The 26,380-nt window shown below is 43.9% G+C and overlaps 1 protein-coding gene across 2 annotated transcripts in view; it reads left to right on the forward strand.

The window, feature by feature from the left end:
* Nucleotides 1–26,380, forward strand: part of LOC144755637 (glutathione S-transferase Mu 1-like) — a 150,867-nt gene that overhangs the window by 93,812 nt on the left and 30,675 nt on the right. For both annotated transcript variants that reach the window (XM_078644778.1, XM_078644779.1), the window contains exons 3-6: nt 6,595–6,659; nt 14,478–14,559; nt 16,086–16,186; nt 16,404–16,499. In XM_078644778.1, the coding sequence (XP_078500904.1) occupies nt 6,595–6,659; nt 14,478–14,559; nt 16,086–16,186; nt 16,404–16,499 (344 nt within the window). The remainder of the gene's footprint in view (nt 1–6,594; nt 6,660–14,477; nt 14,560–16,085; nt 16,187–16,403; nt 16,500–26,380) is intronic.

Here is a 26,380-nt window from a genome sequence, read left to right on the forward strand (position 1 = left end):
CCACCCAAAAAAAAGGCTACAGTCTTTCTGCCCCTCCCTCCCCCCCCCCCCCCCCCCCCCCGCTCCGGGGAGGCAGATGGGGCAATAGCCCCTTATCTGCCTCCGAGGGGGGGGGGACAGAAAGCCCAATAGGCATCAGGGAATATATATATTTTTTATTTATTTATTTAGGGGTGTAGGCTCGCCAGAATGGGCATGACCATGCGCCCCAAAAAATGCCAGTCTTTCTGCCCCCCCACCACCCCCAGGAGATTGATGGGGGCAGTAGTCCCTGATCTGCCAAGGGGGCGTCTGAGAGCCCACTTGGCGTCCAAGATTATACTGGCTTATTTTGATGCGTAGGGGTTGGTGCTGCCCAATATGGGCATACCAATGCCCCCACTCCCCAAACTAATAGCCACAATCTTTCTGCCCCCTTTGGGGGCATATCAGTGCATTATCCCCCCCCCCCCCGCCCAGGGTGGCAGAAAGCCCGCTAGGCACAGACTTCATTTTAGCAAAGGCCCACCTGTGGATTTTGGGCCCTAGCACAGCCGGCACATGGGGAAACCTAGCAAACCTGTACATTGTTTAAGGCTAGACACCCAGGGGAATCCGGGATGGGGTGACTTGTCTGGCTTTCACCAGTTTCAGTTACCCACAAACCCATCACATCCCTTTTACTGAAGCTGCCCTTGAGTTGGAACTTTTCTGGAGTCAACTTTCCCCCCATATAACATAAGCATATCTATAATGTCAGTGCAATCTCTGCTTCAGATTTTGTTTGCTACAGAATTTGCTACTCCAAAAGTTAAGGAGGCCCACATATTTAAAAAATAAAGACCTTTGCGTGATCTCAAAGTCTTCCAAAAATTGTAAGCCTTCAAAGGGACAAGAACATGGTAATATAATAGCAGTTCTAGTTAGAAATGGCAGTTAATCTGAAACTCTATAAAAATTCCTCGGATTGGGCACAAATGTAAGTTTAAAATTACAGTAGGGCCCCACTCTGAAATTCATACATAGTAAAATATGCAGACCGGAAATCCGCATTTCAGTTTTGTACCACTGTTTCTACAAGAAAATTATTCTGTGAAGCTTGTTTTTAGTGAAGAATGTGAACTGTCCAGTTTATCTCCGGACCCGTGGAACTGCTGATAAACTTCAGCACAGGAAATATTTTTTGTCTCCGCCAACCCTAGCTCCCTGTTCAACGCTCAATATTGTACTGAATTACAGTGGAACATTCTGTGTACCACAATGTATTGGGTCTGTATGTGTAAATCATTTTCATTTTGGCGCTTACCTTTTGTTTGTGTGTGTGTGTGTGTGTGTGTGGTGAGGAGGGAGGTGGGGTGTTTTTTTATTTTTTATTGGGAATTCAGGCAGTAAGAGTAGCATATGTTTAAAGATGTTAATCTGCTAAATCCCACAGGTTAGAAAAGCAAAATACATAGTGCATCACCAAGCAACTCAATTGAAGACTGGAAACCATTCAGAACTCGGCAGCCAGACACGTCCATGCACCTCTGGGAGTTCCACTGTCTCCCAATACACAAACATGCTCATTTCAAACTCCTGAACGGTTGCATCTCCTTCCACCAACCACCCAGACACCTCTGCTTTGCAGAACTCCTACTCGCACACATAAACCAAATCAGGAGGATGGGTATTCGTTTACATCGCTACCATCGGGTGGAACAGCCTCTCACTCCACATCAGAGCCTCCCCCTCTCTACTTGAATTCTGCAAGAAGCTGAAGACCTGTCTTTTCAATTAACCAGGCTACCGTAGGCAGGATGGCACTCACCTTTCCAGTGCCAGGATACCCTTACGGGTGATAGTGCACTTTACAAATGCACACAACATAGTATAGATAATGGTTGTCACTAAAGCAACATAATACAATACGTACCCAAACGAGACAAAAGCAAAATGGTTGAAAGAAAAGTAAAAAGTTCTAGGCATGGGAAAGAGGCACAAGGAAGGGGAAGGGTTTAACTGCCTCAAGAGAAACCATAAAATACCAGTAATCAGTTTAACATATGGGGTGCAGCTAATGGTCAACCCCATAACGGCGAACGTAACCACCCTATATGGAGGGAAATATTTGCCGAACAGTGTGCACCACTACTCGCTGCACACAGGGCCTGCAGTAGCAATCCTTGGCAGCGAAGGGTGCATCATAACAATGAATGGGAATAGCGCAGCGTATGGTAGCACAATCCCCAGGCAGCCCAGAACCCAAAAACCTCAACACATAAAGTCACGAGGTTGTGTACATCGGTCAGCTCTCTGCTGGCAGGTTCAAAAAGATTCCCAAATTTAGTTAAAAATAGCTGCCTGATTATCCCCTATATAGGTATTGCACTCATCCATCACTATTCAGCCAGGCACTCTTCCTGGTTAGTCAGAGTATTTTCTCCAATGTCTTCCAACAAACAACAAGGATCCTATCCCTGTTCACTATGAGCCTTACAACCAACAATTTGTTAAATTATTTCGTTTATCTGGGGTGTTTTTAGGTCTCGCCTGTCAATGCGCATGCGCATTGAGCGGAGCGAGACTATAGGGGCTTAAACAGACTTTAACTAGACTGGCGATTTGATGCTGTGCCCGTGCGCTTTTAGGTCAATGCGCAAGCGCATTGACCTAAAATGCGCGTGCACAGCATCGAATCGCCAGCCATCTGTTCCCCAGCTTGGCGCCTCCGCTCCTGCTCTCTCCTGGCTGCTCCTCCCCTAATTATTCATGGCCGGCCGGCCGGCCGTACTTTCACGGCCGGCAGGCCGTGTCTCATTTTATTTGTTTTAGCTCGCCCATCTCCTGTTTGCCGCTCATTTAAAGCAGTCGGTTTACGATGCCTCTTACTGGTTTCCTTTATCCTTCCACAAGTGTCTGCCCATTTTCCTTCTCTTTGTAAAAGCTCTGTGTGCGAGTGCATGCATTTCGCAGTTCTGTGTTTTCTCTCGTTTCAACTTCCCTCCCCCACCCCGCTCCTTAATTTGCAAGTGTCCCTCACAATCTCAACTCTATGTACACCAGTGATTCTTGTGCACTACGAATTGTATGGCATGCTAGAGAGCTCCTGGCATTAAATTCCATTAAAAAAAACACTTTTTTGTAGTTTTGTGTTAGCATTCGGCCAGCAGGCGACTATAAGTGCCCGTGTGACGCGCATTTATATTTTACTCTTTAGACTACATTCTCTTGGTTATCTGTATATTTTGTATTTCTCTTCCGGGCGGCAGGTAAACAAGTGCGCCCACGAACCTCGCCTACAGACACTTCATTCACTCAGGCAGGAAGACCCATGATTATTACAAACGAACAGCAAAGTCTCTTCCCTTGACAAAGTTGCTCCCTCTTTTACGGCTCACAAATGTTTAGTCGGAGGATTGTAGGTGACGAACAGGCTTCCTCGCCATCTCTTTGCCCCACACTTTGTTACGAAACACTTCTCCTTTGCAGAGCAGCAACACGTTGTTTCCCCTGTAAAAGGAAGTGGTATCTGCAAGTCAAATCATGGCGAAATGTGTCATGTTGTCTCGCTTTGCGGCACAACCCCAAACGTGTCTGAGTTAAACAAGCATTGAAAATGCAATAGGTCTCGCAATAGAAAAGTTTGACCTTTTGGTGTTGCAAATGTAATTTTTTTTTTGTTTATATTTTTTCAAATTATAAAAGTATTAATTTTGTTTCTTGTAAAGTGAATAGTTATAAATCTACCAAATCTTACATTTATAGCATTAGTAAAATTACATGTTTAGTTTTGTCCTTTTTTACATGTAAAAACTTTTACCATTAAAAAACAACATTAGGTCACTATCCTTTTTTATAAAATTTTACACAAAATTGTGAGTTTGCACATCAATACATGTAAAAAAGGACAAAACTAAACATGTAACTTTACTAATGCTATAAATGTAACATTTGGTAGATTTGTAACTATTCACTTTACAAAAACCAAAATTAATACTTTTATCATTTGAAAAAATATAAACAAAAAAAAATACATTTGCAACACCAAAAGGTCAAACTTTTCTATTGCGAGACCTATTGCATTTTCAATGCTTGTTTGTAATTTTGTTTTATCCGTACTGTTTAACGTTTTTGGTGGTTGTTTATAGATCCAGCCTCAAACTTTTTCCTCATTTTCGTCCCAAAATAAATCTATAAAGATTGCCCCACACAGTTCTATCATCTTTGGAAGTGTTACAATTTTTTTTGCAATGCTGCACTACTGCTTTGTAGCATATTGTAGGTAGAGTTTTATAGTAATGCATGTTTTGGGGTTAATGCTCCAGCCCAGAATAAATTGAAATAGACTGGCGTTATTTCTCCTAGTAAAACCAATTTGAAGAACTAACGTCTGAATATACAGCTCAGTGTTCGGAATCGATGCTCGTGCCCACCTTCCCAGTCAGTGTTCCACTTCAACACACATTCAGTGCTCAGCCAAGCTGGAGAAATAGTTCTGTGTTTAATATGTGCTCCAGTCAGTCTTTGAAAGTACTCCAAGTGCATGAACTTGTATGTAGAACAGTAGTTTAGCTATTCAGAACGCCCAGCTGTACAACTAGAGGCTAGTTAAGCATTCGCCCAAAACTCATCCAACTTTGTGCGCTCAACTAACGGTCAGTAAATGTTTAGTGAGCTGCCCTCAAACATTTCTGTAGTGTGTACCGGCAGATCATTCCATTCAAACTTTGTACGTACTCCATAAAGGCTCACCTACCCTTGGAAAAACAGCTTCATGTGTATTAAACACATTTAATGGAGGCCTAGTTGAGCATATGTTTAATAGCAGTGCTCTACTAACTAGTTTGAGCATGTCAGTGGGGTTGTTGAGGTTGTTTAAAATGTTTTTGATTCTTCTTCTCATGACCACCAGGTTCTATCTGTTGTTTACAGATCTGAATAAAGGACATCAGACTGTCCTCTCTAAATAGGGTGAACAGTCTGATGTCATGGCCTCCATTCTATCTGACGGTCGCAGTAAGTCTTCCTAGAGCAGAGCCAGCGACTGCTCTGCTGTCTGAAGACTGACCAATGGGAAAATCTTCTGCCCAGTGATGAAGACCCACAGAAAATGAGTCCTGGGCCTAGCGGAGCAAGGAAGTGGGTGGTTCATTGGCAGGCTGAAGCAGAAGGGTGGGGCTATTGGAACAAATACATCCTGGGTGGGTGGTGAAGGGGGCAGTTTCGACTTTGTGGTGTGTGAAGGGAGCATAGGAGGAAATATGGCCTTTGTGGGTGGATGGGGCAGTGTTTGGTTGCTAGTTTGTTAGAAGTTGGGTTATTGTTTAGTTTCACTGTTATATTGAAGTGTGATCTGTTTGGAAATAAATTGGGTCAGGCAGTGTGGAAGATTTGGAATCTGCATAAAATGAGTCCTGCTCCATCTCTGACTGGGCCACAGTGATTTTGCCTCTTACTTGATTGGGGGAAGGTGGTCATTGCTGAGCTTTATATGTATGCAGTGGAAAAGGAAAAATTCCTTTGGGTAGAGTTCATTACAGATTATGCATATTAAACACAGATTCACATACCAAGAAATTACACTTTCAACTTTCTCTTCTTCCACACCTGAAGATTGAACCATATGTAACAGGGGAACCACCACGAAGATTAAAATTTCACATACATTTATTGTTTGCATAAACACAATTTCATTAGATTGAAAGGCCTAATAGTTGATAAACGAAATATCTCAAAGTTTAAAACTTTCTACTTCAGAAAACACTTTTAGTGATATGACCCCTTTACATATTCTGCCTATTGACGTTAACGCAATCCCCAGATACTCAAGGGATGTTCACTAAACTAGAGAAACGAGTCCCTGTTACCCTTCGTTTTCCGTAGGACCATCCACCCGTAATACAGTATTAACAATGATTGTATCTTGCTGTAGGTGACTGCATGAACAAGCACAGAGTCTATAAACTGGTCTTGAACTGTACATTTCCATGCTATTAATATTGTTTAAAGATTGATGTGTAGATTATCAAGACACATTATACTTGTCTGGCTTTTTTACTCTACATGTTTTTTAGTGATGTTGGCTAACATTTTTTAATGCAATGTGTTTTTTAAACTTGAGATATTTAGTTTATCAACTGTTAGGCCTTTCAATCTATTGAAATTGTGTTTATGCAAACAAATGTAGGTGGAATTTTAATCTTCGTAGTGGATCCCCTGTTATATATGGTTCAATCTTCAGGTGTGGAAGAAGAGCAAGTTGAAAGAGTGTAATTTCTTGGTGTGTGAATCTGTGTTTAATATGCATAATCTGTAATGAAATCTACCCAAAGGGATTTGTCCTTTTCACTATGTAAGTGCCCTACTTCCGTTGGGTTCACAAGGGGCCCCTCTTCTTTAAGCGCAGCCCTTTATATGTATGGCCTTTATTCGGCCTTTTGCAGTAGATTGAGCGAGGGTTTGGTGTTAGCTTGGGATGGTTCCCTCCTTTAATGAGTAACTTCTTACAAGGAGATATGATGGATGAAAGCTGTTAGGAATTGGAGCAGTTTGATGATGGGTGTATGTAGAAAGGCTACAGTGCTGGCCTTATTGTGCATAGATCATTTTAAGAACTGTTCTTTTGTCTTTCAGCTCCAGATTATGACAAAAGCCAGTGGTTGAAGGACAAGGAAACGCTGGGACTGGACTTACCAAACGTAAGATGTTTATCAGGGTTTTGCTGGATAGGGACGGGCCTGCGGAAGGGTAAACATGAGATGCTATAATGTTTCTTTCCATGCTTCACACCTCCTATGTCAACTTCAAACTACAGTAAATTACTGGGTTAACCGAGTTACATCAGTCAGTAAGTCATGCTCACGTTCCTACATAAAAAGCGCTTTGGGGACCTTGTAAGGGATATGAAACATTGTGCGAGTACTGCAATATCATAGGTGGGCTTGGCTGAGTGGCACTGGCATTGCTGTGTGTAGGCAATATTGCATTAATACACTCTGTACCTGTATACATGTGCCCTCCCCCCCCCCCCCATGCAGAGGATGCAGTTCCTTCGATATGGGTACCTGGGATGAGATTGGCAGAATGTTTGGATTGGCACACTACAAGGCATTATAACCAGTCTTTTGTGAACCCCCTTATTTTTAGCCTGCATGTGGTAGTTCAATTGTGTAAAGTGCTGTTCCTACTTGCGTCTCATCCTACTTCTTGCCTGACATTTTACTCCTGTGGTGGGCTGTCTTGTCACTGTCACCCCCGCTTTACCTATTGCGCAAGGTCATCGATTTCAGACATTGCTCACATTCAGTGCTTGGGCTTGGAGAATAACTAACTGTACTGCTCTTGTGCTCTCTTGTCTATGGCTTCTAAAGAAGTCCGACATCAGGTTCTGGGTGAAGTGCACTGGGCATGTTGACAGGGTCTTCCCCTTCTGTTGCCCTTGCAAAGATTACTCCAATTCATCCCCTGTAACTGGTACCAGGGCACCCAGGCCACATCTTGTGCGGATGTGTTTTTTCCCCTTACAAACACATTTCTTGATAGCAAGTGTTCATGTAATAACCACAATGAGGCAGTTACTGGCTTAAATTTGTATAATTCAATACTCATGTACATCATCCCACAGAGCGTCATGACCATCTCCTCGACTGCCACTAACCTGCAGCTATTGGAGCCTCGCGACTTGTCACACAGATCCTCTACCAGCCATGACACCATACAATGCTCACTCAGGAAATAGCTGCGCAAGGAAGATACTACGCTTCTCTTTTCCTTACACAAACAAATAAACAAAACACAATAAGAAAATAAAATTCATAATGTACACCATAACGCAGTGCTTGTGGAAAAGTAAGATGAACTGTGCCTATGGAGAATATCATATTTGTAAACTTGCATTCCTCATTAACCTTCGTAGGGAATCTCATTCTAAACATATATAAATGTACTGTAATTTACACTGGGATTAAAATAAGAAACATAACCTGTATATCCTCAAAATGAGTTGATATTGCCATTTGTTACGCTAAAATTTCTTTTAATATAATAAGCAGAAATTAACTTGTGCACCATCAACTTTGTTCCTTACAACCATGTCTAAGACTAAGATGAATTCCGTTTAAGCCATTTGGACATCCCAAGCTGGCTTGAACTCAGTTGACTGTTTCCTACCCCCTCAATAGTTCGAATGGTGAAGCCCCGAAGTGAAAGTTGGTGGTATTCTATAAAACCATAGCATGATCCTCACAGCTACTGGTATCACACACTTCTGTATAATAGCCCACCGTATACATTCACCTAAAACTCTGTTCAGGTGCTCAACCATAATGTTGGTTTGGGGATGGTAAAGCAAACTCTTGAGATTTATGCCACTCTCTTTGAAAAATGTTTCCACTTAAGTTGAAACAAATTGGACTCCATTATCAGAAACCATTGCCTCAGGAAACCCCTGATGCATGAGAACCCCTTTCAAAAATTCTAAATCTGCTTTGGAATATGGTTCATCAATTAACTTCACTTCTGGCCATCTGGTGTAATAATTAACCAGCACTAAAGCAAACCGTGAGTGAGGCAAAGAATGAAAAAGTCTCATGAGATCAATCCCAAGTTTTTCCCAGGGTTTTGAAGGTAACTGCATGGGAGTCACGGGGGCGGGGGGTAGGTAGACGGTCGTAATACATTGTAACTTGAACAAATTACATAATCATGTACATGCTATCAATGTCTCTATTCATCTGTGGCCACCAAAAATATTCATGTACTCTGTCCCCCAGATACCCTTCATGCTCTGTAGATAACAGAATACTTCTTACCAGTTCAGGAAGGACTGTTTTTTCTTATCTCATTACTAAACCACTTTCTAATGACCATTCATCACATCTTTTGACCTAAGGTTGTATGATCACATCCACATTCCATTCTTTTGGCCATCCCTCAACAATGAATTTGGTCACACACTTTAAAACACTAGCTTGTTCAGTAGCATCTTTCCACACTTCTGCTGAAACAGCACACATGTTTAATCTCAGCTGCCCTAATTATGCAATCTAAATCTTCATCACAAAAACCTGAAGTTCTTACTGTTTTGTCTCTTCTAAGTTTATTGAAATCGTGAGAGAAAATCTGCTCAGATGTTCTTCTACCAGAGACATGTACAACTTTAAACTGAAATTGTAACCACTTGGTGGACAGTTTGGCAGTGAGGAGTAGAGTTCCTATTCGATGCATCTCCTTTTATTACCTATTAAACTACCCCCGGACTCTGAAAAAATGGATAATACCTTTTTCAAAATATCATCATGGGTCTTTCTGTCTGGGTATAAATATGAACTTCCTCTTGAAAGATGGCTGCATTCTTTGCACTTCTAAGGAGATTAACCATTAGGTGACGAAACACTGATGCAGCGGAGGCTAGGCCAAACGGCATACAATAATATTGAAACGTTTCTGATGGGGAGGCAAAAGCCACTTGGTGGTACGCAGCTGCCAAATCTTGTTTTGTAAAAAAACTTTACCCCTGCAACCATAGCAAACATTTCTGTGGTATTGAGAAGTGGATGAGAAGCTATCCAGATTTCCTTGTTTCCTTGTTGACAGAGAACATCTACACATACTCAGTTCGTTATTCTTTTTCCGTGCTACCACCAATGGAGAAAGCCAGATTATAGGTTTCTATAGGTTCGATTATCCCTCTGCCACATAGCACTTTGAGCTCGCTTTCGAAGTCTTCCCTCATACTAAAAGGAACATTTCACATCTTGAGCTTGATTTTTACTGCACCATCCTTAACCTTTATTCTATGCCTAAAACTTTAATTCTTCCCAGTTCTCCTGAAAACACCTTGAGGTAATTGTTCAAAAGTTCAACAGAACTAGAATCTCTTATAGATTAAACCTGTTCTTTAGGACCAGGGCAAAGCATCATATCAAACAAACCATGATAACTGTAGTACATGCTCCAGAATCAACTAGCAGACGTAGTTCTTTGTCCCCCACTAGTATATTCACCGAAGGATCAAAACAATCCTAATGATTTCCTTTTCTTACCTTTTATCATCTACAACCAAAACCATGTCTTTCATGTCCAAATTCATGTCTTTTACGTCACTATCACTGTTATCTTTAACATACCCCACTTATGTTTCAGTTTTATTTTGTCTTTGGCATTCTTTTGCAAAATGCACAAGCTTCCCGCTTGACCTACATACTACATTTTTACACCAACATGATCTTCCACTTTTATTGCGGCAAGGATTGCCACACCTAAAGCATATATCTGTAAGTTTTAAAACTTTACTGGGATAAATATATTTTTTCCTTTTTCTGGTATCCGTAGTCAAACGCACAGGATTTACTGACTCGACCCCTTCTTAATCCAATTCTTTTATGGATTTCTGTGCTGTTTCAATACTCTTGACTATTCTTATACTCTCTTCTAGAGAGGAATATCCTAGCGATAGCAAGTTCTGTCGAAAGGCTCTGTCAAAACAGTGGCTGAATTGATCATGCACTAATTGGTCACTAACATTTTGGAAATCACTCTGCAATTAATTTCTTTCAGGCAGTTATGTAGGTATCAATGTCTTCCCCTACCTTCTCGACTCCTATGAAAAATGAATGGCGTAATACAAAGAGACTTTGTTGTACTTCACAACTATTTGCTAATTTTTTGGTGGTATTGCGATATTCATCCAGCTCTTATCTCCTAATACAATGTCTGGAAGATGTTTGGATGTTGCTCTACCTTCGAAACTTAGAGGGTGGAGTAAAAGATACTTTTTTTTCTTTCTGGCCTAAATATTTTTGCACCAATTGCCCCTAAATGTTTCTAGAGCATCAAACCACTGACGTCATAAAATAGGGGGTTCACCTCGTGTGTCTAGGGAAGGTGGTGGTGGTGGTGGTGGATTAACCACCTGCATTGTTTTATATACATACTGTTTGACAGGAAATAATAAAAAAATAAGCAACACCAAAAAAAGCAAGTATTTCTGATTTTCTACCTTACTTCACAATTTTTCGAATAAAATAAAAAAAATAGATAAAACACTATAACATACTAGCTTACTACTATGCATCAAAATTACTTTCTTTACACTTAAAACAATGGCTGATCAAAATCACCCCTGAAAATCTGATGTACACATCACAGTGCTTTCAACATTTCTCTGTGGGCGTCATCGCACTATTGGAAGCTGTATTAGCTGAAGACTTCCTGGTGTGCTAGTCACAGCGATGTTAGCGTTCAGGTGTGTATATTTCCAGAATGCCACAGTAAATCCTGGATGAAAAGCCAAGGCGATACTTCACTCTGTGAAACAACCCGTAAGGGTGTGTGGATGTGAAAATCGCAGAGACAGTTATATATTTTCAGATGCCAAATCACTGTTGTGTGCGTACGGAAGCAAAGCGCACGTTTGCGCTAGGCATTACTCCCATCTCTTACGATGCATTTAAACTGATTGGACAATAGTTAGTTTTGTATGAACAAGAACTGTAGCGTAAAAATATATGTAAATGCACTCACATCCGTGGGGGGGGGGCTACACCAATGAAATGAATAGATCATTACGATCGAGAAATGCACAGGTTCCAACTCACAGGGCGGAGTCCAACATCACGTAGGTGAAGTCCAGTCCATCCCGCACCCAATGTTGCTGTTGACCTTCCCGCCTATAGCTCGCAGTGCGCAGATGTCGTCGGCACTTCCCCGGATATCCTTGGCCAGTTGAAGGGAATGTAGTGTACCGTTAAACGTCCAATGGCTGTCCGGTTTCGCTGCGTAGCACATCCTGTTGAGTTATGCCAGCACCTCGTCACACATGAGTTCTGTATGGTATAATTAAATCGTCGCCACACTTTTGTAGTAGCCACATGAACCAGTGTTTGGCTTTAATGTGTTTTATTGAGTACAGATGTAGTACATCATCTCACAGATTGTTGTGCGTTGTCAGCTCACAATCGTCTCCTCAACTAACGGTAACCGTCAACTATTGGAGCCTCGCGACCTGCATGGCACAGACCCTCCAGTGCCATGACCCCATACAGGGCTCATCTGGGGAATCTGCAAGAGTGAGATTCTGCACTTTCCTTCTGTTCTCAATCATAACAAGCATTGGCATAGCCAATAGATCGCGCCTTTGGGACCTTATAAGTGTTTAGCCATGCGGCACATTATCCTGGGTGCTGTGCCATTAGGGATTGAAGAACTATACAACTGCTACACACTGGGTCATGCAGTCCGATTCAGGAATACATCCTTGCCTCAGGAAACATTTATGGGAAGGCCAGGTCTGATAGACGGAGGTGGGCGAGACAGGTGGGACAGTGAGATGAATTGAGTATGGGAAGACCAAAAGGTGTAAGGAGGCCGCAGTGGTGTAACAGAGGAGCCTACTACACTTGTACAGCGGAGAGGATGGGTGCACAGCCTTCGGTCACTAAAACAGTTTAGCCTAAGGCCTAATAAATCTCCAAGATACACGAGTCTTGGGGGCACTCGCCACACTCTGCAGGTAGCCCATCATTTTGCATGACACCACTACAGAGGGGTTATGATTTGTATAGCCCACAATTCAAACATAAATAACAATCTATTTGCATATACGCCAGAGGAGAGCTGCCCGGCTTAGCACAGAAGTCATGCAAGAACTACATCAAGCCAGCACGCTGCAGCTCGAATAAGCCAGCTGATTTCCCGGTGTGTGATTTTTTTTTTTTTTTTTTTTTTTTTTAGCCAGATGGAAAGGGAAGCTGCAATAGCTGCAATAAATCAGTGGGTCAGTGGGTCATAGCGTGTGCTGCAGAGATCAGTGCAGTGCAGTGATCAGTGCAGCACCTCAGAAGTCAAATGCCAATGTTTAGTTGCTCCATCCATTACTTTTAAAGTGCAGACTTCAGGATAATACATGTCGCAATTGGTGTAAAGAGCATTAGGACTAAGAAGGGAATAATTAGTGTGAGTTGTGCTGCTGCAGCGACTGAGTAAATCAATCATTGGCCCGTGACATTAAATTCATTACAAATCCCTGATTTCGGAGTAGGGCGTTGCCGGTTCATAACACGCCCCTAACTGCAGCGGCCCTGTTCGCTGACGGCCTGTGAAGTGTGTGTGAAGTAAACCGGAGAACCCGGAAGCAGGCTCCATTGACACTGTTGTGGGATGGTTGGCCTGTGGGCTGAGCGCCTGATGCAGTGGTCTTTCTGTAACCTATTCGCTTCGATCTCTACTCAGCCTTTCAGCCTTGTGAGTTTGGTGAAGGAAAGGCGGTTGAAATGGGTTGTCATGTAAGCGCACAACGGGCAGCCAAGGTGTCATGGGTGCTTGTGTAAGCATGGGGAATTGGCCCCCTTATCATTGGGTGGAGAGCAAAATACATCAATTATCCAAGTTCAGCGCCACTGCACCTGGCGCACTTTTGGTAGCTATGCCCCCGTGTAGCTGCTTAGAAACATTTCAATTTTTTTCGAGGGTACTATACGAAAGGCCAGGGCCGGAATGTCCCCATGTCAGCAGATGACCAACTCAAAGGTGGAATTAAGCGTGCAGATACTTATACTGCAGTCTGCCCAATTGGTGATGTCGCTGCTTGTGATCTTCAGAGCCCCCGAGCAGGTACATATGCTTGCGTAACAAAATACCTCCTGGAAGCAGATGGCAGGTTTTGAGAGTGGGTGGGGGCTGTGCTCCTTCGAGGCCCGGGCTCCTGGATGTGAAACCCTATAATGGGGTTAGACCAGGAAGCTTGCTGCTCCGCCACCTCGCTTCATTGTATGACGGCCAGAGACTAGGATATAATGAAGGGGGCTCAAGGGAAGCGGTGGACGGGGGAGCGGGAGGGATTCACTATACGATTAGACAAAAAACACACAAAAACAAGACCTGGAGTGGTGCGCCCGCGCTGTAAGGAATGCAGCTGCCATCAAAACATGATCCAAAACAGATGGCTCTGCGTGCCGCTGCTGGCTCCTGAGAGCAAAACGCTCTGGAAGTGAACATTTCCTGAAAAGCTGGGACTTCCACACTCTTTTGGCCAATTGGGTGCTGAAGCCAGACGCAATGCCAATAGCACCACATGCACGAGTTTCTTCTGCAGCTGAAGTGATGCCAAGAGGTCGATTTCCTATGCAGCGCATGCGCGCCGCCATAGGCTCGACCTAAAAAGCCTATGCTACTCTGAGGTTTAAACACCAGACTTCAAATACTTTGTATTCTTTGTTACTATGTTATCTGTGTAGCTATATGGAATTGTTTCATTCAATGGACAGTTTATATAAGCTATGTAGGTATTGGTTAATCTAACATTCTGTGTATTCTGAAAAGAAGCCATGTCCTAATTGGGTCACTTAGTGTTCTGTATTGGAATGTACTTTGATGTTTGAATGTTCAGAGCAGTTGGAGGAATCTCTGGGCCTTTTTACATCTGTACTAATGATGCTCCTGTTGCTTCAATAAACTAAACTACTCTTGCTGGATATCTGTATTCCTGTGTGTACCTGACGCTTCATGTTCATTTTCAGCTTCCATACTTGATCGATGGGGATGTCAAAGTCACTCAGAGCAACGCCATCATTCGGTACATCGGACGCAAACACAATATGTGTAAGTAGCAGAGCAGTTTGTGCAAGAGCCCAGTAATGCACCTTGTTTGGCAAGGACATTGAACATCTAACTGACCAGACTATACCGAAGAGAGCTTCTGAATGTGATGTCTTGATGCAAAGTTTATTAGCCATTGCATCTGCAGAGGGCTTCCCGAGTGCTCCCTATCTCATGTCACTTTAGCTTGTGGTATTGCTAATTCTGTTGCATATTTAGTCTGTGGTACATGTTTCTCCACCCGCTCTTGTGGTCTGCTTGTGATTCTTTCAGACCCCTTTTGCTGTAGGTTTGGTGATTGCAAGGTGCCATTTCTGCTGTAACGTATACATCTGTAAGTTTAATAGCACGGAGTTAAATGGGAAATGGTCGAGTGGAAGCTGTGACTCGTGGGGAAATTGGTGGAGTGCTTTTCAGACTGCATCAACACAGAGAACAGAAGACCTGCCGCACAACTAATTGAGGGGAGGTAGATACTGGCCCATACATAAACCAGACTAACACCAACATTAAATAGGTACAATTCAGGCAAAGATTTAGCATATTTAAAGATGGAGTTACCGCCATTACTTACTGCGTTGAGATGTTTGGCCCCTGTTTGGAATCGGGAAATAGAAGCATTAGAAAGCACCATTTAACAATGGGAATTTTGCTGAGTCCTAATATTAGATTTGTGTGCTTGAGGCTGCTGGTCTGGATGTAAAGATGCCCTTTCTGAGGCTGGAGTGGTTTCTGTTGATACAACAGCTCGCCTTGAGTTGTCTGTACAAACTCCTCTCTTGACTCTGCACAGTACTGGCTGTCTGAGGGGGGCAATAAGCAACCTAGTGTTTAGCATTAGTTATGGGAAGGTAAACAAAAGGGGGTTATTGCATTTTAGTTTGCATGATATCCAAGCTTTTTTTTTTTAGCCGTCAAAAAAGTATGTGTGAGGAGGTTGTGTTAAATGAGACCAGAACCCAGTTGTACAAGAAACCCATGAAGCATTGAGGCGGGGAACTGAGTTGTGAGGTCCGATCACATGCTGTCTGAAGGTGAAGGTGTAAGAGGCAGCTCTCTAAGTACACTCTGTTCAAATCACTTACCCAGAGTTGGATGCATATTCCCCTACATTTATCCTTGGCGTGAATGTTCGCGTCACTAGTATACCGGACAGAAACTAGACTGGGTTCCAGTCGGGTGTTGTCACCGGGGCCCAGACGCCTGAAGGGTCCACTGAACCAAGATTTTTGCTGTTTTTTTAAAAATCCTTTAATCATGGCAGCCTGAGGACCCATGTTCTTCCTTGTATTAGGGCCCATGACACGCTAACTACGCTTCTGGTCAGGTTGACCTATGAAAGAGGCACTGTCTGGGGCTCCTGAGCCAATAGAGGTCCTCCAAGCTGAATTGTATGCATCATTTGGCCACATGTTAGCAAACTCTCACTTTATATTAGTTTTGCTGGAACTGTTGCAAAATGGCTGCCAAAATCAGTGCACAGCGTTCTGTGAAGCGTAAACGTGTCACTTTTGTGTATTTTGTTTTAGGTGGTGAAAGTGAGGCCGAAATGATCCGAGTAGATATTCTAGTGAGCCAAGTCATGGACTTCCGCATGGATATTGGCACTATTGCATATAATCCAAACTTTGTAAGTTTATTTTTTGCATTGACATTACTTGTGGCTTGTGCATAAGGGAGTGGGAAGGAGGGTTCATGTAATGGTGTACTGGTAGTGGACTAACTGTGTGTGGTGATTCATGTAATGCAAGTCTCTTCCTCGGAAAGGCATGTGCTGATACAATGCCGGTTTGGAGTGCCTCTTGCCAAATTAAATTTTTCTGATCACCATGCTTTTTTTTATGCAGGAGAGTCTTAAAGGCCCATATCTGGAGAAACTCCCTGAGAAACTGAAGCAGTTTTCCAAGTTCCTTGGAGTACGGAAGTGGTTTGCGGGAGAAAAGGTATTTTCTGATGGTTGATGCTTCAGTGAGTGAGGGGGGGCGGTGAGTACTCCCTAGCCTCTGGTTGAACCCGGAGACTTTGTGGAGTATATGATCAATCTGCCTGCTCTCCGCCATTTGCAGCATGCAGAATACAGGGGGCTACATAGGAAACTAGCCCACCAAATGGGGGGTGCCAGTCATAAAAACTGTCTTTGGGGACATTTACAAACGCCGCAGATCAGCAGCGGTGAAACGCTGCTCACTGGAACTTTGCCTCACCCTGCACACTGACCACGGGGGCTGCTCCATCATTCACCTGGCACCTTGCATTGCGACCGGTCCCTCTCCGCCGCCGTTAGCCTCCTGACATCCCGGAGGCGCTCTTAAGCAGCGGGGGGCACGCGGGACGCGCGGGCGACGCCGGGCTAAGCCCGGGCAAAGGGCGGGCCCTCTTAGGCCCTCGGAGGCCGGGCTGGGCCACAGCTCTGACATCCACAACAAGAGGTGAGCTGGGCTCAATACATTATGGGATAGCGTAATATTAATACGTCCAACACCTGCCCCTGCCAGCCCCCCTTTTCCACCACCCTCATTTGAATGTTTATTAGAAAACGCCTTAACAATGGTCCAGGAGGAAATTGCTAATACCGAAAGAAGGATGTCATTGGGTTGCAGCGCCATTGTTATACAGTCACCACAAAGCAGCCCCTCAAACATTTGTCCGTTATCACCAACAATTACCATCACGAAATCATCCATCCTGGCACCATTGTTAGAAATGCCATTTGGGGATAGCAGTCAGGCTATAACCATCGCCTCTCAGCCTGACTGCACTGTACAGTCTGTAACATCACCCCTGCCAACAGGAAATAAAATTGGTGAGGGCAAAAGGAAAAGGGGCCCCCTGAAATTAACTGTAAACAAAAGGAAGCAACCGGGGCGCAATAAAAATCAACCTACTCCTCAGAGCATGTGGACTAGAGGGAAACAACAACAATCTGAGGCCAACACTGCTAATGTTGAACTGCCCCTAAATATTGATTTAGGTACCCCTATAACTCTTTCCATTGATGACTCCAACTCCCTGGGTACTCAGACAGAGTTTCTGACCGAGAGCATTATTCAACCCAAACCCAATGGGAATCTTATCGAGACAATTGTGGACTCTATTTTTAAACAACTAGAATGTCAAATGATCAAACAATGTAATGCTGTTTTTAAAAGATTAGATAAATTAGAAAACTTAGTAAAAAAGGAAGAGGTAAAAAGGAAAGGGGCGATCAGCTTTGACCAGTTGAGGGGCGATCGTCTTTTGAAAGACCTGGAGTCAGCGGGCAAGGTTTTCTTGTGTGGCGCACCTAGTCCTAGTAGTAGCACGATGGGAGCCCCTAAATCTGTCAGCAGTACCTCTACGGCTGACAACACACATAGTCACACTAACACAGGGCAAATTAAATCTGTCCCTAAACCTAAGCCTATTCCTGTCGTTGTTGCCGCTTCTTCCAACACCACCACCACATCTAATGGCACACGACAGGAGGGCCTTAATACAATTCCGGTGAAATCAGTGACTCAAAGCAGTAACAACGTTAGGAAGGAACAACCAGCAGCCAGCAGACCCAGACAACCTCATGAATCTGCCCTCCATTTACCACCTGACGCCTGCCCATACGTTCTAGTACTGGCAGGCGTCCCACCTCTCAAGGAGGGACAGGGGGAGTCATGGGTCCAGCTAAACAACAAGTGTATCGACTGGCTAACTAAACACAAGGGGGTTGGCCACGATATTTCACGTGAAATTTTGTCTGCCCGCCGTGTAAGCTGGGTTGGCCCCTTACGTAAAGATTTTAATGGGCTCTGCATTGTTCTAAATTTTAGGTATCCTGGGACTGCTAAACACATACTTAACCGTAATAGCATCTACCCTGCCCCATCTACTATTGTTACTCCCTTGCCTTTGGCCTACTTTTATAGGTTTCCACCTAGGCAACTCCTTTCCGCCCCACCATCCTTTCCACTCTTTCCAGTACCACCCCCTTTCCCACTTTTTAACAGATATAGTGCACTTGAAGACACTTGTAGTTTGGACTGACCATTAGAAATTTCATCTCACACTCCAGCTGGTAACTGCATTTGTAAGGTAACTTCTGCTGGTGTTCCATCCATTTGCCCTATTGTAACATCGCCTAATTCTTTAGGCAAGCATAGGTTGTCATCGGACTGTTCTAGTGGTGCCCAGGGCCATGGCCCCATTTCAGTTTCCGATGAATTCTCAATCCTGAGCTGGAACATTGCTGGCCTTAATGCCAAAATGAACATTAAGTCCTGGACTGATTGGGTTACCAGTTTTGATGTTTTACTGCTGCAGGAAACCTGGTGTACAAGACCCCTACTCCTTGAGGGCTATAGTTGTCATAATCTGATCGTCCCCTCCCCTCCCATTGGCCGTCCCAGTGGGGGTTTATCAATTTGGGTTAAAATTACAGATGGAGTCAACACGGAACTACTGCCAACTAATAATAGTTTCATGGCGTTGAAATACATGGGCCGGTTAAAGTTATGTTTTATCAACTTTTATAATAATGACTTCACAACCCATCCCAACATTAACTTTTTGAATTTGTTTAATTTCATTGACGAAGTTGAGGAGGGTCAAAAATATGGCAAATTTGACGGCATTTGTCTGGGAGGTGATTTTAATGCTTATATCCATCCCAGAGTCCCACCATGTAGGAGAGGAGATGAATTACGCGATCTGCTGGCATCACGTGATCTAGTTAATGTAATGGAGAAACTAGATACTGTTGCATTTAATTTACCCGTTCCTACCTACATAAGGCGTGGGAGCTCTACAACTATAGATTATGTATTTATCTCTTCTCTCCTTGAGGATCTCTTACTAAAATCTAAGGTTATTAGGGCAATATACAGCGACCACTATCCCATTTTTATTTGCTTTAAAACAATTAAAACTCTGAGGAAGAAAACCGAAATTGGGGCCAAAAATTTAACAGTATCAACGGACAGGTTAAGGGTAGCCTGGAAGGGGATAGACAACCAGGATGTCCTGGCTAGAGTCATCAAAAAACATCCCACTCTTGTCTCGGTTTGTCTATCTACCCCCAGCTCGGGGCTCGACATTGTAAATTCATTCTGTGAGCTCTGTAAGGCCATAAAAACTGAAATCTCCAAACCCGTCCCTGTCCTAAAAAACATCAACCCCAGGTGGTTTGATACCTCATGTTCTAAAGCTAACCGGGATTTAAGGGCAGCCTTATCTGCTGCCCCCCGTGATCCGTCCTTAGTAATGACTTTGAGATCCAGATACAAACATTGTCTGAAAGTTAGATCGGAAGAGCTATTAAAAGAACATTGGGACTCGCTTGTTCGCACAGCCACCCTACGAGACGCTGCAGGGTTTTGGAGGGAAGTCAGGAATCTTAGATTACTGGGCTCTAATATCTCCCCCATTAATTGTAACATAACTGGGGATGTGTGGACTGAGCACTTCTCTAAGATTTATGATGCCCCAGCGGCGGGTGAGCTGTTTGAACCCACCCCAGCCATTAAGCCCTTAAACATCTTGTTGCCGGAGGTGGAGGACGCTATTGCAGAAAGCGCGGGGAACAAAGCCCCTGGCCCAGACAGCCTATCCATTGACCAAATTAAATCTGCACTGGACTTCTGGGCTACCCTGGAATGCAACGTCTTTAATAATTTATCCCTCAATACTGTCCCTGAAACTTTTCCTGCAGCACCATTGTCCCTATATTTAAAAAAGCGACAGACTCGACCCCGGGTGCTATCGCCCTATATCCCTAATCGACAATACAGTAAAAGTCTTAGGTCGGGTCCTTTTTAACAGAATCAGTACTTGGGCGGAAGAAAACTCCATCTTACACCCCTGCCAGCTAGGCTTTAGAAGTAAAGTTGGCACGGTGGAGCAGTGTTTGAACTTAAACCTACTCATGGCCAAATACACGATCGCCAAAAAATCCTCCCTATATTTTGGTTTCATGGATTAAAGTTCTGCTTTTGATTTTGTTAATCGTTCCCGCTTATGGTCTGTCTTGCTGAACTATGGTCTAGATGAAACTTTAGTTTATTTTTTGGCACATCTTCATAGCAACCTGAAAGCCCGAGTCCGCATTAACAATGATGGTGAAGTTTCCAATGATATTTTAATTGGCAGAGGGGTCAGACAGGGTTGTGTCCTGGCCCCCCTGCTTTTTATTCTGTACATAAATGATTTGAGTGTTTCCTTGGCTAAAATAACTAATGATGTTCCGCAAGTCCAAGGTAAACCTGTCCCTGCACTTCTTTCTGCGGACGATGCGGTCCTTATGGGCCGCACACCCAATGCTCTGCGAATTTTAATTTCGGGTTTTGTTAAATACATGGCAGATTTGGGATTATGTACCAATCTTAGAAAATCTTTTATAATGTCCTGCGGGCCTAAAAGCTATAAAATAAGCCACATTCAATCAGGGGACAACACTCTAAAAAGCACATGCACTTTCCCCTACTTGGGGTTGCTATTTTCAAATACCGGCTCCTGGCAACCACATGTAGCGCAAGGAAGGAACAAAATGAGTAAGGCTATAAATTCTTTAGTTTCCCTTCGCCAACCTCATCAGGCAGACGTGATTATGTCACTGCTACAAATCTACAGAACACAATGTCTTCCGGTTGGCACCTACGGCGCCGAGGTATGGGGTTACTCCAACTGTACCCAACTACAGTCTGAAGAAAATAGATTTCGTCGGAAGATCCTGGGGGGGGGGGGGGGTAATTAGTGCACCAACCCATATCTTGCATAGAGAATTTTACCTCCACTACATTGAGGATTTTATAAGATCTCGACCCCCACTATTTTGGACAAAAATCTGGTGTAACCCTGCTGCCTCCCTGTCACGTGACATCATCACTGACTGCTTAAACTGTGAAAGGGCTAAACTTATACCTTGATTTAAGGCTGTGGATAGTAGCTTATCAAGTGTGGGGCTGGGTCACCTTTTTACATCACCGCAAACGATTAACCATACACATAAGAATGTATTAAAAAAGGCCCTTTACGATCGCTACCGTAAGGAAAGTCCCTTCCCTTATGGAGCAAATCGACAAACCATCTACTTTGCCCCAGGGCTATCTCCGTTTAAAGCTTGGCAGGTGGAACAGGAGCCTGTTATTCCGGTTTAGGGATGGAAGCATTATAAACTTACTCAGCTTTCCCCTAGGGTTTAACAAAAATGTGGAAAAATTAAATTGCCCCTGTAATATAGGTGGCAAACAAAATTTGCTTCATTTTATCTTTTTTTTGTGGATTTTACAGAATGCTTACTTTGCACTTTATAATGCCGCACTGCAGAAAACATGCTTTGGCGGATTTTAAATTAGCTTTTAAAGATCTGTCGCTGTTGAAAACGGACGAGGTCATCTTTAGAAAGAGCTGCTTTTTTTAAAGCAGCAGTTCGGTCCCGTGCCTCCATGCTAACTGACTGAGAAACTGGCACTATGCACAATTTGCACCTTGCTTATTGCACATTGCACATTTTGCACTAACGATTGCACCTTTGCACATGGAAAATGATGTATTGCTATGAACTTGTAACCAAATGTAACATGTGTTCTTTTTCTGTTGGTTTTTCTGTGTACTTTTATGGATGTTTTACAATCCGAATAAAGATCATTTGACTTTGACTTGACTCTGAACTGTCTTGTTCGAGGCATGTGTGCTGTAGATACACATGCTTTGCATACTCCTGCTATCTAGTGTTGGGTCTGGATGTTTGCAAGCTGTATTCTTCGAAGAAGTCTTTCCAGTCACGATGTAAGGTGACTCCTGCTTTCGGTAATTATGCACATGGGCATCGACTCCATTGTTAGTTTTTTTCCCGCCATCTGGTTCGGAAGTGTATTGCTGCGCTCTGGTCGAAACTGTTCTTCGGGTTCCCCTCTGTGCACAATTAACTTTACCCTTGACTGTATTGTTCTCCCGTTATCAAATCATTCGGGAAACACTATCTTAGGTCGGACACATCGGGGGCAGCCATTGGGCGTAGCTGCGTCTGTACACCCTTCCACCGATGGAACAAACTCTGTTCCAATTCTGTCCTCTGTGCCACGTCAGGTACCCTCACACCGACCTACATCAAGTCTGTAACTTGTGCCTATCACCAGAGCACAAGGAGGATGACTGCGACACCTGCAGGTCATTTCTGTCGAAGAAAACTGTATGTGATAGTCGGGCTCGACAACGTGAAACGCAACACCAAAGCAGTCAACACACCACGGATATCTTTGGCGAAGATTCCGAGCATGAAGACGTTGAAGCATCGGCGGCAGAAGAGGCTATCCCTGTTTCAGAGTCGGATTCTGAACTGTAGATCGACCAGCCTCGGGGACAGGGTGCTGTCCGTACCGAAGACCCCCTGCCACCACAAAACCTTTTCCAAGAAGCATAAGGCTACTGCGCCATCTCTCCCTTTGAGCCAACGCCGGCACCAAGACCATGTTTCCGACTACCTGCCTCGCCAGCAAAACAAATCATAAAGCCTTCCTGCTCGGGATCGAGTCTGCTGAAATCCTCTTCTGATCCGAAACAATCCGCTTCCAAGGACAAATCTGGTTCGGAGCCGAAAAACTCAGCTTCCAAAAGCAACTCTCTCTGTGCCACAATCGAAAGACCGCCTATCTGAGCCACCTGAACCTATTTTAGACCTTCTGAAAGCTAAATCTGATCCAAAAGATTTATATGAATCCTGATACAGGACATATTTCTGCTAAAACACCAGCAAAACGCAAACTTCCTTCAGAGGACTCTCCATATAAAATCCCTCTGAAGAAAAGACATGGCTACCAGCCCTGCATATCCTGCCCCCCAATCCCCTCCACCATCTTCTCCACATTTCCCACTAGATCCTTTACACCTAACATCTCAGGGATCTCAACATACACAGCCAGAAGGAGATGATATTGATAATGAAGACACTCCTCTCCCTGTAGAACCATGGAATGATAACACCATTGACCCTCGTTAGATACTGACCTAGACCATTACCCTCATCACCACCGGACAATAATGTGGCTTATCAGGACCTTCTTGCTAGAGAAGCAGAGTATCATGGGGTGGGCTTACGTCAAGAGTCCCTGGAGGGAGACTTTTTATTTGAAACTCTGTGGTCCACACACAGGTCAAGTCAAACACTTTTACATTTACATCCTGTGTTCATCAAAGGACAATTACCTCTTGATTCCCTAGTAGTGTCCAATGCTCGCCAGAGGGCTAATTCTCAAACATCTGGTGATGCTCCTCCCCAGACAAGGAATCTAAGCTTATGGATGCCTTTGGGAAACAAGTGGCTGGTCAAACCGCTAACTACTGGTGCATCGCAAACCCATAGGGCCCAGCTAGCTAGGTACGAAAGGGCACACTGGGATGAGATGGAGCAACTGCTCCAATATATCCCAGACGAACACAAAAGCAAAGCACAGGAGTTAGTTCAGGAGGGCAAACTGACACAGCGGCTAGGGAGATAAATACCAACATTCTCCTCAGAAGGCATGCATGGCTTACGATTTGAGTGTTTAAACCTGAGGTTCAACAATCCATTTTAAACACCTCTTTTGATAAAAACCTATTTGGTACTGAAGTCGGCCACGATTTAGAAAAAATGAAACACCGAAGTGGTGAGGTCCATGGGAGTGCTCTAGTCTCTATCAAATAGAGGCTTCTTTTGCCGCTCCTTTTACAAGAATAACCGAAGAATAAACGCCGGTTATTCTTCGACGAACAGGACGTTACTCCGTTCTTGGTAAAACATATGGTCTCTCCCTACACTCGGAGTTTATTATTGAATTGCGGTAAACTTACAGCTGGGAAATACAAACTTTTTAAAGTTATAAGAATTGCACTTTGTGAAATAATAATGGCTGGGTTATATGTATAAGACCTGAGAGCCTTATTTTATCCCTGAAGAAGTCTGTGGTATATAACCACTAAAGACAAAACACGTGTTGGCAACGGCTAGATTGCATTAAGAGAAGGATTACTGCTCAATAAAAGAAGAAAAGAAGAAACATTCGACTCATCATTTTGTTCATATGTACACTTTATTGTCTATTAGCTCAGGATATATTTTGTTTTCATGTTCATAGGGCTTTGACTTGTTCATACCTATCTGGTTTTAGTTGGATGGCCTAAACCTTATCCTTTGAGCTTTCTCTGACTGTTTATTATTACATATTTGTTATCAGTATAACCCAGCGCAATTATCGCCCAGCCATCTAATCTCGTGCTTAATGTGAGAGGCGTGCCTGCCTTAAACCCCACCTGCTCAGCCTCTTCCCGACTCAGAGCAGAGTTCTATTGTTGCCAGAAGAGTCGACAGCAACAATTGCAGGGGGCCCAGACCGGGGCACAGGCTGAGGGAGGGAGTAAACATCAGAGAGCACTAGTACCTATGTCTACTACACTAACCTCAATCACAGAGCTCATTACTGTATCCGCAATCTATACACAGCAGCTTCTGAGAAGTGTTTAAAAATATGTAATTGATCATCCCAGTTAATTGATCTCTCAGGCATTTACTAATTTCTCATCATTATGATCGTCACACGGCGGCAGCCCGGTGGGATGGGTCCCAGTCACATCAGATATTACTACCGCCGGGGACTGTGCAGTCCATGTTGCAAGCGGCGAGTACAGCAGCTTGCTGCACCCACTCTCACGGCGACTGACCCATAGCGCCGTCTCTGTAACTCTGACTGGTGGCTCTGGCCCGGTATGTGGCCAAATGGTGCAGGTGGGATCCATTCCAGATAGGACCCATGAGCCATCTTTACCGCAGAAGGTAAGTGTTGTCAGCAGCTTTGAGGCTGGCTTTGCCTTGCACGGACAGCAGCTCTCGGTTGCCCTTCATTGACCATGGTGAAAATCAGCCGTAACCGGCGTTAGTGTCGGAAATCGTTCACCACATCCCTGCCACTCTGCTGCTGTGAGAGCGGCGAGGTCCGGAGGAGGAGGAGCTGCTCATTTGCATTTTAACTTAAAGAAGTGCGGGTGGCAGCAGGAGGATGGACATGACTCACGTAGCCTATTGACTCTACTTCATCATTGGGCACTGACTGCTGTGACGTCGCTTTACATTTGGATCCATGTGTGTCTGCCCTGACGTGTGTTTAACTTGAATACTACAATTGCATTGTAGCAATACTAACTTGCAGAGCTGCGAGCAGCAGATCTAACCAGCCTCCTTAACCTCGCCCTGCTGCCTGGAGTAGTGCGCACCATGATGATATGTACTGCAGCTCAGTCCCTCATGTGCATTATAGCAGCTCTCCATGTGGTAGCTGAGGAGGCACTATAATGCGTGACAATGCATTTCAGTGCTGTGATGCGGATCACCACACTGAAATGCTTTAGTCTGATGCATGATACTTGGCAGGACTGCATGGTCAACACGCAAAAGTTTCATCGACAGCCTTTACAAATACAATCTTATCTGGGAGCGACTCAACACTTGCTCGAGCCTCTCCCGGTGCAGGCAGAATTTGCAATATTCAAACTGTTATTACAGTTTCAAGCCGTTCAAACCTTACCAGCCAGAAGTTTTATGCAACTGTTAGGAATGATGGCGTCATGCATTGCAATAGTGCCTCACGCAAGCCTACACATGCGTCCACTACAGGAATGCTTAGCACGTCAGTGGAATCAGTCACGGTCAATTAACAGATCTAGTGTTGGTAGACAGCCGCACCCATCGCTCTCTGCAGTGGTGGAATCAACAAAATGTATAAAAAAGGAGGCCCTTCATCGACCCTGTTCCACAGATTGTGCTAACAGCAAACTCCTCTCACAAGTTCGGGTGCTCATCTACACAATTACCCAATTCAGGGTC

This window comes from Lissotriton helveticus, chromosome 5_1 (genome assembly GCF_964261635.1).
Source record: "Lissotriton helveticus chromosome 5_1, aLisHel1.1, whole genome shotgun sequence".
Lineage (NCBI taxonomy): Eukaryota > Metazoa > Chordata > Amphibia > Caudata > Salamandridae > Lissotriton > Lissotriton helveticus.